Genomic DNA, 16,101 nt, shown 5'->3' on the forward strand with positions numbered 1-16,101 from the left:
TTCTGAGTGAATTGTGACAGGTCAGCCTCATTCAGAAATTCACCGCCTACTGTTTAATATTTTTTTTAAAAAGTGAAAAAAAGAAAAGCTGAACAATCTGGAAGTCATAAAGAGGTTTGAATGGTCATTAAACTTTCAATCCGTCCAATATGATGATGACAGAGAGAAGAAGATAGTGAGAATGTGCTAAGGGAGGAGGAGACATCCCTGACTCGCTGACAACAGTAGTTTACTGGACAGTAGACACTGTCAAAATGAAAGTGTGAACAATCATTAGTTTAGGTATGTCGTGGTTAAATTATGCAACTTAAGGTCCCATTATCTCCAGATAGATAGATAGACAGACACAGATAAATAGACAGACGCAGATAGATAGATAGATAGATAGATAGATAGATAGATAGATAGATAGATAGATAGATAGATAGATAGAGTTGAAGTTACCTGTTGGATTTGTAGTCTTGCTCCAGCTTCCCACAAACTGCAAATAAACCATGGCCAAGAGTTTATGCAAAGTTTTGCAAAAGTTGAAGATACCAAAACCCAATACAGAGATGTATCCTCTTATTTTACTGCTACCTGTATGCTCAGTAGTTGGAAACATTTATTGCTGCTGACATGAGATATTTGGGATTCTTAGATATATTACATAGTGTTACAGTTTTGTTTTTTTTTGCTGTTACTCATGCACACTTAAACTTAAAATGCATATATTCCTTCAAAACTTGGACTCGACTACACTTTTTCATACATTATTTTGCTGTTTAATCGGCTTATTTTCCTTAGTATCTTCACCCCAACAAAGCCACGTGGTGACCACCTTCATACAGGGACAGAGAGGCTGTCAATGCGATGCAAACACAGGCGTGAAATATCTGTAAATTCAAAATAAACTTTTAGTTTCCTCGAAAATCATTTCCCAATCAGAACAATGAAAATTACTAATCCAACTTTATCACTACAAATTGCTTTGTGAAAATAAAACTTGCAGGTGATACCTGCACAGCAGGAGCCTGGTCAAACACATGCCTATTTGGATGTTAAAGTAGGAACATAGGCACTCCTTTGAAGCGCAGCAGCTGCATCTGGACTGTGTGCTCATAATTTGTGCAAAACTATTACTGGGGGGGGCTGGCAGGGGGTGGAGGTTGTCTTTGGGGTGTCAAACCGGGTCCCATGAATTGGGGATGGCGCTGTGTACAGTGTGAGCGAGTGAGCAGCCAAAAGTTGCACAGCGCAGGCAGGAAAGTTCGCAGGATAAACTACGAGTAATCTCAAGTTCTGTCATGTGGATGTCCAGTACAAACACGAGGACTACAGACTTCCAGTAACAAGGACTTCCGTTTCGTTGCGTGGATGTTATCACCGAATTTCTCCCCTTTCTTGCAAAGTATCACCCAACGTTTTGTTGTCTTCGCTGCACGTTGCTGTTTCAATGGACTGTCGCCTGTCTTATCTTTCTGTAAGTTGGACCACAAAAAAAATCATTGCATGGTTGGAGACAAATTTTTTTGTCACGAGCATGACCTAGCTGTTGACGTTATGCCATGTAGCCTAGTCTTGGGTGTTATAAAACAATGAGCTCCCCCCGTGACCAGGAGCTGGCACCCTTACCTCGGAAACACCGACTCATGGCTGCAGCAATGCCCGGCGAAGACAGCCCTTTGCCCCGCAACGCTGCCAGGACTGAGCGGAACGGATTGGGGGGTCTAGTTCACTGTTTTATATGTGGAAGCGGAGTGACACCTGGAAAGGAGTTAAAGTTACAAGTGACATATCAGAAAGAGCGGTTTCCGTTTTTCCCGTTTCTTCAAAACCAGGAGCCAGCCCCGGGCGCGTGTGAGCTGAGCCCGGACGGGCACGCGCTGGTGTGCGCCGTGTGCCACTGCTTTCTGACGGAGCAGTGGAACTCCTTCGAGCGGAGCAGGACACCCATTGAGAAGCGCATGTACTGGCTGAAACGACCCTACCAGTGCGACTCTCGGCGGGTGCCACAGGAGTGGAACATCTCTTACGACTTGGAGAGGAGAATCAGCGTGAGCAGCCAGAACTACGACGGAGGCGCAGAGTCGGATTTCTCCTCATTCTCTGAAAACGAGAACATATCAGATCAGGAGATGGATTTAGTTGACAGAGCAATTGTTGGAAAGGACAAGTGTCTGAGAACATCTGGGAAATCTCCAAGAGAAAGTGGCAGGAAAAACAATGTAATCAGTATTAAAAACAGTCCGGATTCACACCGATCTGGGAGGTACCCGGTGGGTGTTTATGGGGCGCAGGGGTCGCCCAAAGCAGACAGTGTTCAGTCGGCGAGGCGCGCTGCTAAAATTATGAATAATGTCTGTCAATCATCCGAATCTATCGCGAAGTCCCAAGAGAGATTCCCTCAGGGTTGCTATGAAAATCCTCTCTGTGGCACACCTGTGCAAGACAACGGGGTCATTATGCGCAACAGGCGCTGGCTGGAGGAGGAGAATGTCAGACACGCTGAACCTCGTCAGATCCAGCGTTATGCCGACAGCAGCTGTGCTCCGTCCAGACATCCATCGTTGCTGCTCCAAAGGAGAGCTGAGGATAACTCCAACGCTGCGCTGTCCTCTGTTGGCAGGGCTGTTGTCATCCCTAAATGTAACAGGGTTGTATCCAGGGAGAATAACTCTGACAACTCTGATGATGATGATGATGATGATGAGATTAACATCACAAGTGACGATGACAGGGACGTGTATGTGCGCAAAACAGGCCCAGCAACTCAACTGAGACCTGTCACAGACCTCTCAGTCAGAAAGAGTGCCAAATCACATCACAATGCAAACTCGAGTCCAGAAGAGAGTGTGTGCTATATCTGTGGCACTGAGCTCAGACACGATGGTCATTTTAAAGTCAGTGTTCAGAAACAAGAGAGGGCACAAGGAGAGCCCTTCTTTCCCTTTCTTTGGCTTCACTCTGCTCCACGAGGTGCAGTTCCTATCAGCCCGGAGGGTAGAACCCTCGTATGTGGCAGTTGTCACAACTCTCTCATGCAGCAGTGGCAGAGCTTCCAGCTGGCTGATGTACCTGTCCTCCAGCGCCTGTATGTAGTCCCCCTCAACCAAACCTCTGGTTTTATGCGTCCTTCCAAGACCACTTTACAAGATGGAAAAACATCAGGGTCCACAGAAAGCAGCAGTGAATCTAAAGCTTCTCATGAAGCTTGTTTCCTCTGTGGTCTGGAGTGTAAAGGAGACACAAGAGTAGTGTATGCAGAAGCGGGTGTTGGCAAATCCCGCAGTGTGATGTACTTTCCTTTCATCAACATGTTGCCCTGCCCACCTAACGCCCAGGGGGTGAAGAACGGCAGTGTGCGCTGCTGCCCACAGTGCCATTCTATTTTGGAGGATATCTGGAGTGCATATCGTCTCAGCCTCAGCGAAGACCTCATCACATCTGTTAGCTCCTTCCTCATCAGGTATCATGTTTCTATGTCGCTTGATGGACCTGGAACGACCCACCATCAGACCGGGATGGCCTCACGCCCCAGCAGCTCCATGTCAGTGTGTTACCTGTGCGGAGCTGAGCTGAGAGCAGGAGAATACCAGCTGCACGTCAACCCGCCTGGTCGTTGTGGGGAAAGGGAGCCTTTCTTTCCGTTTCTCACAGTACACCCTCCTGCACCACGGGCCAAGCCAGTTGATGCCACAGGCCTGGTGTCAGCATGTAGTCTTTGCTACCATGATCTGCACGCTCAGTGGGCGCAGCATGAAAGCAAGGGTCTGGGTCTCTCCACTGCTGCTACCTCTAACTTATCCAATGCCAATGCCCAGCCACCCAGTTCCCCCTGGGCCCGCCAGTACAGCTGTGAGTCTTTTGTGTGTTTTTTCTGCAGGCAGGAACGGTGCAGGCGAGGTAGGCTCTGCGCTGTCACTGTGGCTCGGCTACCTGTGTTTTTGTATGCACCTCGCAGCCCTCGCATGTTGTTGGTGGATGATGGTAGGAGGCTGGTGATTGGCTCATGTGTAGAGTGCAAAGCAATGGTGCAGCTGGGACAGAGCATGCAGCAGGACGGGACAAGGATGGGACCTGGACCCTCAATTGGAGAGAGGAAAGATTCAGGTGCAGCCTCACCACCCTTCATACACAAGGTAAGACAACAAAAACAAAACAGAAAAACAAGCAGCCTGATGGTTTGTTTTTCTTTTTATATGCCACTCAGTGAATTCACAAGCTTGCTTAGAATTAGTTTCCTGTCTTTTGTTCACTCCACTCCACAGGGTAGTGCTGAGCCTGTTTACTCTGATTCCCTCTTTAGGCCTAATAACAAGTGGTGCTATAGAAAAAAAGTGCAATAATCACATTTCATTGAATTGACATTGTGTCTTTGTTTACTGTTTAGTGCAACATTTAGTTGATCTTTGGACTTCGGCATAGTTGTCCAACTTGTGTGTGTGTGTCCTGAAAAGAGTAAAATATGTTCTTCAGAGCTCTCTTCTGTAAAGAAAGGAGAAAAAAGGAGAAAGGCCAAATCCAGCCCAGAAATCACTGTGTTCATGTGTATGTGCTTATTGAGCAAGCATGGCCATGTAGGTATCACCTGGTGTCCAAGTTTGTTTAGCTTTGAGGGGCATGAGAAGTGTTTTTAAGGTTACTTATAAGCAAGTCTATACTGTATTTGTTTTCCCAGTTCTTCTAACATAGAGGCATAAATTTCTCATGTGTTCAGGAAATGTTGAAAGTATTTAGTTGAATGTTTTTCTGTCATTATCTGATTAAAACTGACAGCTAATTTAAATGAAACTAGAGGAAAGCGAGGTGATGAAAGTCAGGTTTTCTTGTCACCTTTTAGAGTGATTTCTTATGTGCACTTACAGTTAATGTTGCTGTTTGAGAAGAATCATCAAGTGACGAACGACAAATTAAAACACAAGTTCTAGTAGCATTGTTCTCATTGATAGTTTACGCCCAGCGATAAAGCTAATTCAATTATATTTTAAACAACATCAGTAATAAACAACTGCTTCTCTTCTGTGCCAAAATATGCTGATCTTTCCTAAAGTGGGTAGCCAGCAGAAACTCCACATTCAACCTGCTCCACATTCAGTCAGACAATGGCAATATAGTCTTTCTTAGCTGATTTGGCAGCTGTTTGTTTAATTTTGCATTATGTTAAGGTGGCTGTGTTAACCATTTTGCAATTATTTTGGTTTCTATTCATATGTACAGTAAACTAAAGAAATAAGTCATTTTGATGAGTTAGGATGTTTGCATAAGTGGTCCAGATGGGCTGGCTCAGTGAAGAGAACAACTTTGCACTTCCTGCAAGGAGAGATCATTCCCTCAGCATTCATTTTATGTCCTTTTCCCTCTTTTTTTCAGTTTCTAGAGATTTGTTTCATCCACATTTCTTTCATCAAAACATAAAGTGAAGTAATTGACGAAAGCTGGTTTTCCAGATGACTCATAACAAAGTTGTAATCTGTGAGGCTAAACAGTGAAACGGTTCAGGGTGAGAGAGGATGGTGATTTGTTAATGAAGAGCTGAGGAGTATTTAAACAGCAAGCTGACCCTATGAGCAGATCTCTCATGCAAACAAACTGAGTGTCCGGCCATGCAGGACATGTGAAGAACATCTGTGGATGCCATTCACACTCTGCAGCCTCAATGTTTTGCACACTCACGCCAGCTGTCTGGAGCTGTCCACCTAATTCCTTCTCCGTCTTTCAAAAAATTGTTTGGAGTTCCAGTTTCACGTTTAGGCGATTTACAAACTTAAGCCTCTGATCATCTATATATATGACTGTTGGATGGTTTCACTTTTTTCTCCAATCATACGTATGGGATCATAGTGAGAGGAGGTGTAGGGTGGGCAGAGTTTCAGGTGATCATTTTGGACTGGGACTTCAGTCGTGGTACACAGTCTGTCTTGGCCAAAGTCAGTGACCTCATCGCTGAGAAAGTGCCAGAGGTGAAGAGAAGACATGGTGTCAAAAAGAGCGGCGGGGGAACAGGTGCTTTCTCCTTTAGTGCCATGTTTTATACTTGAACGGGTCTGTCATCACTGAGTTTGAGATGTCAGGAGGGAGTGCCCATCTAGCAGTTTCCCTCACTACAAAACTACAGTCAGGACATTTCTTTCTGAGAAACCAAATGCTTGAAGTCAATGCTTTATTACCGCGTCTTGTTTAGAATACAAAAGCGTTGGCAATGATGTGTCTGGCTTCCCTGTGTGCTTAGAAATGGATTAGTACATGAAATGAGATCTACCACATGACTCTTGCAGCTGTTAAAAGTAACACACAGACGTAGACACAACTAAAAGTGATAGGTTGTTATCCTGGTCTTTGTTGTGCTTCTGTGTGCTTAATTAGTTTGTTGGATGACACGGCCGTTGACAGTGCTGCAAGTATAGACTACCAGACACTAACTGGGGGCAGGAGTTTGCTCAGCTGATATTTTATATGAATTCAGAAAAGATTCCCACTGGTATAGTCTGTAAACTGCATACATACATTTTACACTGATTTGAATGTGAAAAGGATAAAGAAAAAAGAAATGCAACATTTTGCTGCAAGAAAGAAATTGATTTCCTTAATGTTTGTTGAGATACCCATGCACTGCATGTTAGAGCTAAGAATGGCGCACAGAAACTGTCCTTCAGCTTTTTGGTCCACAGTGGTGCAAGTACTTTGTAGTTCAGACTCTTTACTTGTCTTTTTGCCTAGCAGATAATAGTACGGTATTATTTGAATGGTTTTTGACTCTGCAAACTGGAAAGCTTTTTAATCCCCTCTGTCTTTTTTTCTTTGACATTAAAAACTAAAATCTAAAAGTATCGAAAGTCATTTCTGCCACCTTTAATAGTGTGAGTTGTAAGTGCACACTTTGAAAATGGATGTTGTAACCTTTTTCCACTGAACGTCCTCAATGACCAGATGTGCTTCATATGCACCAATTAAATATGATGGTAAAAGAATTACAAGTGATCAGTAATGTACATAAATAATACGGTGTCTGTGTTTTGATATTTTAGTAAAAGTTAGATACAGACTTTAATTAGATATGAATACATTTTAATTGATTAGAAACTAAATTTTTACCTTATAGAGAGGTCTCTATGAATGAGATTTGAGTCTACAAATATTAGCCCAGATGTGCTGCTCTTAAAAATAAACTCTTATGGAAGGAGAAAACTTTGTCTTTAGAAATACAGAGTCAAGAGTGAGGCTTAAAGAAAAATTCAGTCTCTCTACAGTCAACAGTGACAGTCAACTCTCCATATACCAGTACATAGAGGGTATAAACAGTAAATGGATAATAAATAGTAACATGGTCCGCACTACAATGCTTCTCTAGCTAGTGTAGGTTCTGCAAAGTTCTGTAAAGTCTGTTTATTATTTACCCATACACACAGATTTTTTCACTCCATATATTGTACATTTATATTTTGTATTTGAAGCACTATTTTCTCCATAAAAACACATTGATAAGCACAAGAACTGAGAAGCCTATTAGGGTAATGTTGTCTCATGACTTTGAGAGAGACTCAATGACTTGACTGAAGATGACATCTCTGCTTGCTCAACAATGCTCAACTTGACCAGTAGTTTACTTAGGAGTTTTAACAAAAGGGATCATCATGCTCATTGAAATTTGAAGTGCTATTCCTCTACCTCTGCTCCCATTCTTCACTCCAATTGCTTTTGTGAAATCTGCCCTGGTGGCTTTTGCGTAAACCTCTTAGCAAAACAATTATATTCTTGTCTCTTTGTTGCAATGATGAAATCTACATGATGGCATATAAATACCAGATGTGTGAGTCTCTTTATGCTTTGTGGTTTGCTGGTGACCTTTTAAGTGTCATAAGAGGAGATCAAGTTCCGTCTCTTGTATGTTGTTTGTATATCAGCAGTATGAGTTATCAGAACTAAAGCATGCAGTATTAGGATATTACCTCTATCAGTGCTTGAATGATTAGGTATTTATTTATGCTTGATATCATGGATTGTTTACGCTCTCACTTTGCAGCCCATGTCCTTTAAAGGAGGTATATGTCATCACAATAAAAGCATGTCGGCCTTTTGAAAGCGTTGCCAAAGAAGACTGAAAGTGGAGTCAGAGAAGAGGAATTTAGATGGTAGACTGTTGTGCTGTTGTCTTGTTTAACTAAACGGTATTTCCAAACCCTGGCTTAAAGCTTGTGAGCCAGCATTCATGTGATCTGTGTGTAGATAACGTAATGCAGTTGTTCTAACAAGCCTTGTTGTTGTTGCTGCTCCTCATTGATTAAAATACAGACTCCAGGTCAGTGATAGTTCATGATGTCAGAAATTGGAGGATTTCTTTTTGGATTGAAAACACTTCAGCCTGATTAAAAGCTTCCTAACAGCTACCAACAGTTTTATTTATTTAATTATTTATTCACCTATACTCTGTACTACTTAGTCCAATGCTGCTGGGAAGGTGAAACGTGTTCCAGCAATTAGCAGGTGAGAAGGAGGGTAGACCCTGGACAGGTTGCCAGGCCATTGCAGAAAGTTTTGTTTCTTTATACAGAAATATTGGTCTACTAGTAAAATATTTTTCATTGGTTTTTGGTAAGCTACTTGGACAGGCTAAAAGTCAATAGGCTGTGCACTAAATAAATGTAGATGGACTAAGGTGACTAGACTCGATTGTCTTTGGTATAAATATTGCAGTCTACTGGGTTAAGTTTTAATGAATGAAGCTGGATTTATACAGAAGTGGTATCAGTGGGTATAGTGCAGGTGACAGGTGAAATGTGCCCTTCACTCTTGAGTATATGGGCATGACTTTGTGTTGTAGTTTTTTATCCACACAAGCTCATTGAGTAGCTTCAGATATCCAGAAACACGGAATCACAAACTGACCAATCACAGGGGCAGTACTTGTCACAAGTAACCGTGCTGCAAGCAAGGGTGCACGTCAGGTCTTCACCTATGTGAAGCATATGCCAGTGGCGCTGTAACTGACCTTAAAGGGGTCCTATTATGGTATTTCAAGTTTTCTGAGCTTTCTACAGTGTTACAGTGTTGAATCCTCATCAGACATGTGAACGGCACCGTTTTTTATCACCTAAACGCATGTTTGAGTTTAAGTTTGAGTTCCAGCACGCTCTCCGTTCGGTTTCCATGGCGACGAAAAACGCGTCGTTTTAGAGAGTTTTTTCTACTTGGAAATCCTTGTGACGTCCCGGGGGATAAGGTTCGGTGATTGGTTACCTTCTACTGGTTAACAAGGGCAATTTACAAATACATCAGGCGGGTGGAAAACGTCGGATAAAGTTATTTCGAACGATGGCTGGTGAGTTTACCAAAGAGAGACATCCTGCTGCATTCGTTGCTGTGGGTTGCTGTTTTCCACTTTGTTTTCAGGGTCTGATTCAGGTTCCAACATGTAGAGCTGTATGCTATGTGTTGACATTGTATTTTGTTTTTTATTGAGTTCATATTAGCCTAATACTTCTGTTTATGAGATGTTACAATGACGGCGAAAGCAGGTGCGGTGCGCGCTCCCGATGCAGTGCAGTGGCGGGAGGCGGGGCTTAATGCGGAAGAGTCTCAATCCACTCGTTTTGCCCACAAGCTGATATGACAGCCTACGGAGAGGGTCGATCAGAAGTAAATAAAGCTCAATCAATCAATCAATAACTCAATCAATCCCAGCCCTTCTGGTCTCAGAAATAAAAAATAAATTAGCCTGAAATGCACATAATAGTTCCACTTTAAGCACAAGTATAAATCCAGTTTAAGATGCATTCATGGCTGCTGCATACAGTAATGAGCCTGCTAACATCAGAGCAGCAGCACAGTTTCAGACCCACATATAAAATTAAAAAAACAAACAAACACATGAAACAACTGAAGCCTTAGAGGTACATAAAGAAAATACACTAAGACGTGTAACTCTGGTGCAAAACAAGACAAATTTATAACAAGGCAGACTGGTTTGTGGACTCATCAGTAACAGTGTTTTGATGTGCCTTGGTTAAAAAGACTAAGCTAACATTAGGTAAAGCTGCACGCATCTGCCAAATAAGTGAAGTCACTGAACAACACAGTAAAGTTCTTTTTCTGCCAAAATATGTGACAGCTGCCAGTGTGGATACTATGCAGGAGAAAATGTAGCAAGAGGTGAAGTGAAACACACTTTGAAGTAAAGAAAAATCATCCACAATGACCTCAAGCTGCAAGAATTGTGGGAACGTTCATCCAGCAGAACGTAAACAACGTCCAGTGTCGAGCTTTTGGTGAACAATATCACACCTGCAGCAAGCTCAATAACTTTCAAACTAATTGGTGATCTGCAAAACAGAGAGAACCAGGCAGACAGGTGAATCAGGCATTAAAAGAGATAGAACCAGATGGTGATGACACATTTACCATGGAAGGTCTGTCATTGTGTAAGCGCAGTGGTGTAAACTATGTGCAAAATGAAGACAACAATCATAAAAAGGAAGGACGTTGCATGGTGACAGTAAAAGAAGAGTTAACAACAAATCCCTCAATCTGAGGTTGACACAGGGGCCAAATACAACATGAGTTCTCTCCACACATATGTCATAAAAGACACAATGCAAATTTGTTCATGCCAGTAAGAACAATATATCTGACTAGGCCAGGAATGTTCTTTCTGTCTGACAATGCGTTAAATTTTAATGCTGAGGGACCAATTTCTGGGTCATCTTATAGCCATATCTAAAGTCCAAAGTCTTGAAAGTATCAGAATCTTCATAAATAAGGAGAATGAAGTGTTTTTTGGTGGATTATGTGACAAAGCATCCATATGCCGAAAATAGCTTCTCTCGCAGAAACAAGTTAAATTTTGTTTCTGGACAGCAAATGATACCTCAATGTAAAGCATTACAAATATAAGAAACTTCATAAATATGGAGCACAAGTTTAGTGTATTTGGTTCACACCTGAAACAAAGTACCTACATGCACAGAATCGCTTCTCTCGCTAAGATCAAAACCAAATTAGTTTTTTTAATATGGTATGAGTAATAACTTTGTCATGAATGCATTATTGTGCTAAAAATTAACAGGTTAAAATCACAAATTAACCTCTTTGAGATAGGATGTTAGTTTTCAATGTATTTTATAAATGTCTTTTTCATTTTTTGATGATAATAAGGAAATTATCTTGGGACCCTGTGTGGGTAGGGACCCCAATTTTGGGAATGGCTGTCCTAGAGGCAGTCTGCCTCCAAGAAGGAAAACTAGTTGTATGCAGTGGTATACATTGGCTCAAACAGATGAGATACACACTGAAAAGGAACTATTGGCAGTGATTTTCGCTTTCTGCAAATTACAACTTAGTACATGCCCGTCATCCAGCTTCTACTTTGCCAACACTGTGCATCTATATGCGACGTCTCAACCCTGGCGTAGGAAAAGCATGAGTTTAACGTACTGGCGTTAAACTCATGTCTTCTGAGTAGCTTCTGACTAGCTAAAAGAACTCTGTGAGAAGCAGCTGCAGACACTCACCAGCTTCATCTAAAACAGATGACCAAACCATGTGTGCAGGATGCTCACTCAAGTGAAACCATCGTTTGATTCCATGATTAACTAATGTGCGTCAATGACATAATCATGACAGGAATCTGAGCATCTATTTCCAGGTTATTCAAAGTGGTTCCCTGAAAACAATTTCCTGGTGTGTACTGTATCACAAGAAGGGCAAGTGAAAGTGTGTTCTGGACAACATTATGTGATGACATTGAGACTGCTGTTCAAATGTGTGATATCTGCAATGACATAAAACCTCACCAACAAAAGGAATCAGTGAAATTACAAGCAGTCCCATACCTGGTCTGGTCTGTTATTGCTTAAGATATCTTTGAATTGACTAACCATGACTGTCTTGTACTTAAGGACACATGCTCAGAAAAGTCTGAGATTTGACCAGCTCAGCAGTTTATCATCTGTGTTTGTGATCAACAAGCCAAAATAACCATTTACAATCTACAGCATCCCAAAGAGGCGGCTCAGACAACATGCATAACAATATTTAACATGCGAGTAGGGTTTTTGCTGACTTTGCCATATCTTGAGACAAGCAGACTTGAGTGCCCATCTCCAGTGGCCTGAGAGAGAGGGCTGAGGAGTGTAGATGAACTACCGGAGATGAAAAATTAAAGAAATGTGAAGCACATTTTTCTTGAACCTATTGGGTATCCACAAATTGCCCCAAGACATATTCTGGGTTCACCTGCACAAAGAGCTTGCCTTCCGATTCATAAGTAGACATTAAAACCAGCAGAAAAAGCAAAGATCAGTACTGAAGCTCATCTCACATAGAAACTCACAGAAACTCAGTTATTTAAAGCTTAATTTTTCATCTTTTACGCTTATTATTTGGAGGCCTTTAAAAGGCAAATTCAATGTATTAAAACTGGAAAGAAACGATTTGTGAAGCTGTATTTGTGGATGCAGTGGTTTGATAGAGACAAGTATGTTAATGAATGATGTCACATACTACAGCATTTTAGCCGAGGCTAATTCTCTATGCCAGAATAGTGGTCTCTTGACAAGTAGGTATATGCTCAATTTTTTTTAAAAATTTGCCCAGAAACACACCTTTTTAGAAACATATTAGACTTCTATCATTAGTTTATCCCCAGAAATATTCTCATTGTCGTATAATTTCAGCTGCTTAGTCCCAAGGAGGAGGAGTTTAAGTTGCTAAGCCAATACTGGTCCAGAGAAAAGTAAAAAATAAATATGGTGTTTGAGTAAACTATTCCTTATTCCATCTACAGATCCTGCAATAAGGAGCAGATTGTAGGTGATCAGTGTCATACAAGCAGCCTTTATTAATGTACATTTTTATTCAACATGGTGCAAACATGGTTTTTCAGTTTTTTTTTCTTTGGAACATTTATTTTAACAAAACCCTTTAAATATAAATTTGACACCACATCTGTATTCATATATCACCTTAAAAATGCAAATCATTTTCTTCCACACATCAAAACCAATCACACAAGCTGAAAAGTGCACAGTTGTAAAATTGTAACACCTAATTGGTTTTCAATCGATGAACACTGTTTTAGCTTGTCTTGTTAAGATGTCTCTAAATATCACCACAAATATTAAATATATTTGCCTTCTGTCTGGAATTTGAACAGAAGAAGCAACGCAATAGCTCTTTAACAAGCTTCATGTGCACTTTCTAGGATCAAGTTTGAAAGTAGTCGTAGTTAGTAGTTAGTTTGAAAGTTGACAGATTGTTGATATTAATTATCATTAAGTTAGATATTTTGGAGATCAGTACAGCTCTCTTGTCTGAGTTCATATTGTTCCAAAGGTTAAAGTTCCTCTCATATTCTGCTCATATTCTGCTGTACTGACAGGAAAAGTTTTCATACAGGTCATGAGTGGACTTACTCCTGGGCTCAACCAGTAAGTCCCACATCCCATTCAGTGATTGATATTTGCATAAATTAAATTGCTTGCACAGTTGCTTAACTTGTTCTTTCCCAAGCAGATGCTGGGCTTCGATAGCCATGTACTCTGATAAAAGATGCTGAGATCCTTGTTGGTGTCATTGTTAAAAGACAAGAATTTCTCAAGATTGTTTACAAGAACTGACCTGGATTGACTGAGTTCGGCTCTGCATTTATGTGCAGGGCTATAGATTGGTAATATCCAGTCTCATGTTTTGCTTATGGGGTGCATGGTGGCATGGTGGTTAGCACTGTGGCCCCATAGCAAGAAGGTCACTGGTTCAATCCTCAGCTGAGGCGGGGTTTGAACAGTGGCCTTTCTGTGTGGAGTTTGCATTTCTCCCCTTGTATGTGTAGGTTCTCTTCAGGTACTCCAGCTTCCTCCCACCATCCAAAGACATGCATGTTAGGTTGATTGGTTACTCTACAAGTGCCCGTGAGCATGAGTGGTTGTTTGTCTCTGTGTGGCCCTGCAATGGACTACTGAGGTGTCCAGGCTGTACCCTGCCCTTCACCTGAAGACTGCTGGGATAGGCTCCAACTTCCCCTGGACCCTGCACTGGAATAAGCAGTTAGAATGTATGTTTTGATTTTGAAACCTCGCTATATTTCTCACCTGGACTTTCTTTTATTGGATAGACCACTTTGCTGGAGTGTTTCAGAAGATGTTCTGCTCTGAGGAGAGCTATAGAACGATACGGAAAATTTAGACTTAGTTGATGCACTGTGTCATACATGAGCCCAAGATCATAAATAAATTCTAGACTTGACATAGTTTGGTAAACCTCTGCACATTTGCCTCTCTTTAGTGTACCTCGTCTCATCACATCAAGCATTTGTGAGTGCTGCTTTCCAAGAGGTTTCAGAGTTTTCAGACACCTGTGTGGCAGATCTACACTGAGTCTCATTTCACATTCTCTCCCAAAAAGTCATTTATTCTCAGCTGCCCTTCATTTCTTTGTCCAACAATAACTAAGATAATAATGTGACTTGTTGAGTCACATTAAGCTTGACATCAATGTTGAAACACAGCATTTAGTGTCAAACTTATAAGTTTTCACCTAAACTTACGGAGCTATTGTTGGGAATAAAATCCTTTCTGTTAATAAGCTTGATCCACTTCTGTTGAATGTCCTGTCTTCTGTTTGCCCAGGGAATCTATGTAAACCTGGGCAAGCAATAAGCAGTATGAAGCAAAAAAAAAAGACCCGATTCTCATCAGAATTACTTGCTTCAGACACATCAGAACATCAGAAAATAGACATTTGCTTGGATTAGACTGTATGCTGTATATCCACATATAGACCATTCTCAGCTTTCGTTGCTGATCACTTGACTTGCACCTATTTTCATCAAGATAAACAAAGCAGGGATACTGCTAACAGCTCAACTACACATCTTGCTTTCCCATGTGGATTTAGATTTCCAGACTGGGCTGCTTACCCTGAATGACTGTATAAATGGGTTTCTGCCATCAAACCAGATACATGGAAGCGCTGTCATCTGTTAGCAAGCACTTTGTTGCCGTTTAGCAGCAATTGAACCAAAAGAAATCATTAGTTTGTCTCAGTCTAAATGCAACTGTGATAAAGTTGGTTTGATATTTCAGTAATTCAACATTCACCGCATTGTAAATGCAAGATATAGGGACGACTATCACAAAAACGGACTTTTTTCCTCCATGGTGTTAGTAAACAGTAGTAAAATAGCAATGTTTTCTTCACAATAATTGTAATATTAACTCCCAAATATACCACAGAGATATTCTTTTTTTTTTAATTGCATTAACGTTATCTTCTTCTGCTGATTTGTTTAATAGTTTTTTTAATTTTTTTTTTATTTTTACCTACCTTTGACACGAGGAAATACTTTAATTGGAGAACTTTCTCCATCCTGCCACAAAAAATTAATAAACCTCTCGCGACTTACAAGCTTTTAATTCTGCCCCTGTGAAAACTGTCTAATTAGAAATGTTTTGGTAAGCTATACTTGGTAGCAAAATCTCTGGCAGTTTTTAGAGGTTTGTAAACTACAATTTGCAAAATCATGCAGGTCTTGAGCGCCAATTTGCACAGATTTGTTTTAAATTATAGCTGTCTGACCTGAACACTAAAGTGCTGAACTGGTTTGGAAAGTGAAGTTTACTACCATCCTTTCTGAAACACAATTAATAACAAATTTACAGTCAGTCAATAAAGGCATACACCACTGTTTGAATAGGATTGTCATAACAATGCATCCTAGTCAAGGTACTTAATTTTAGAGTTTCAGACCAACTCTGTTACTTTAAAGCATACAGTCACCTTTTTTAATTAGTTAGAGATTACAGCTGGAACAGGGCATGTAGACAGCTGTGCTGTTTTCCTCTTTGATTATAGTGATCCCAGTGATTCCATATCTGGCTTTTTACCTTTTGCAAGCTGTTGTGAACATGATGTGTGTGAGTGCAGAATGTATGTAGTGTAAATTTCCAAAGATATCTCTCTGTGTTTGTTGTTTCTGCTCATGGAAATAAAAACATCTTGACTCCAGGACTCCAGGTCAATAAAACTACAGATGGGATGTTGGAATGGGAGAGGAAGGAATTACACAGGTTGAATTATTGGAACAAAAGACAAAAGGAGTGGGAGGTAGAGATAGGACACAGGTGTTAA

General features: G+C 40.9%; 1 protein-coding gene across 1 annotated transcript in view; it reads left to right on the forward strand.

Moving 5' to 3' along the window:
- The first annotated feature begins 3,917 nt into the window (after positions 1-3,917).
- The window catches only part of gse1b (Gse1 coiled-coil protein b), a 172,717-nt gene continuing 160,533 nt past the window's right edge, over positions 3,918-16,101 (forward strand). The window contains exon 1 of the mRNA XM_079243551.1: positions 3,918-4,121. Coding sequence (XP_079099677.1) covers positions 3,951-4,121 — 171 coding nt within the window. The 5' untranslated portion in view covers positions 3,918-3,950. The remainder of the gene's footprint in view (positions 4,122-16,101) is intronic.

Source organism: Telmatherina bonti, assembly GCF_933228915.1.
Source record: "Telmatherina bonti genome assembly, chromosome: 1".
NCBI classification, from domain to species: domain Eukaryota; kingdom Metazoa; phylum Chordata; class Actinopteri; order Atheriniformes; family Telmatherinidae; genus Telmatherina; species Telmatherina bonti.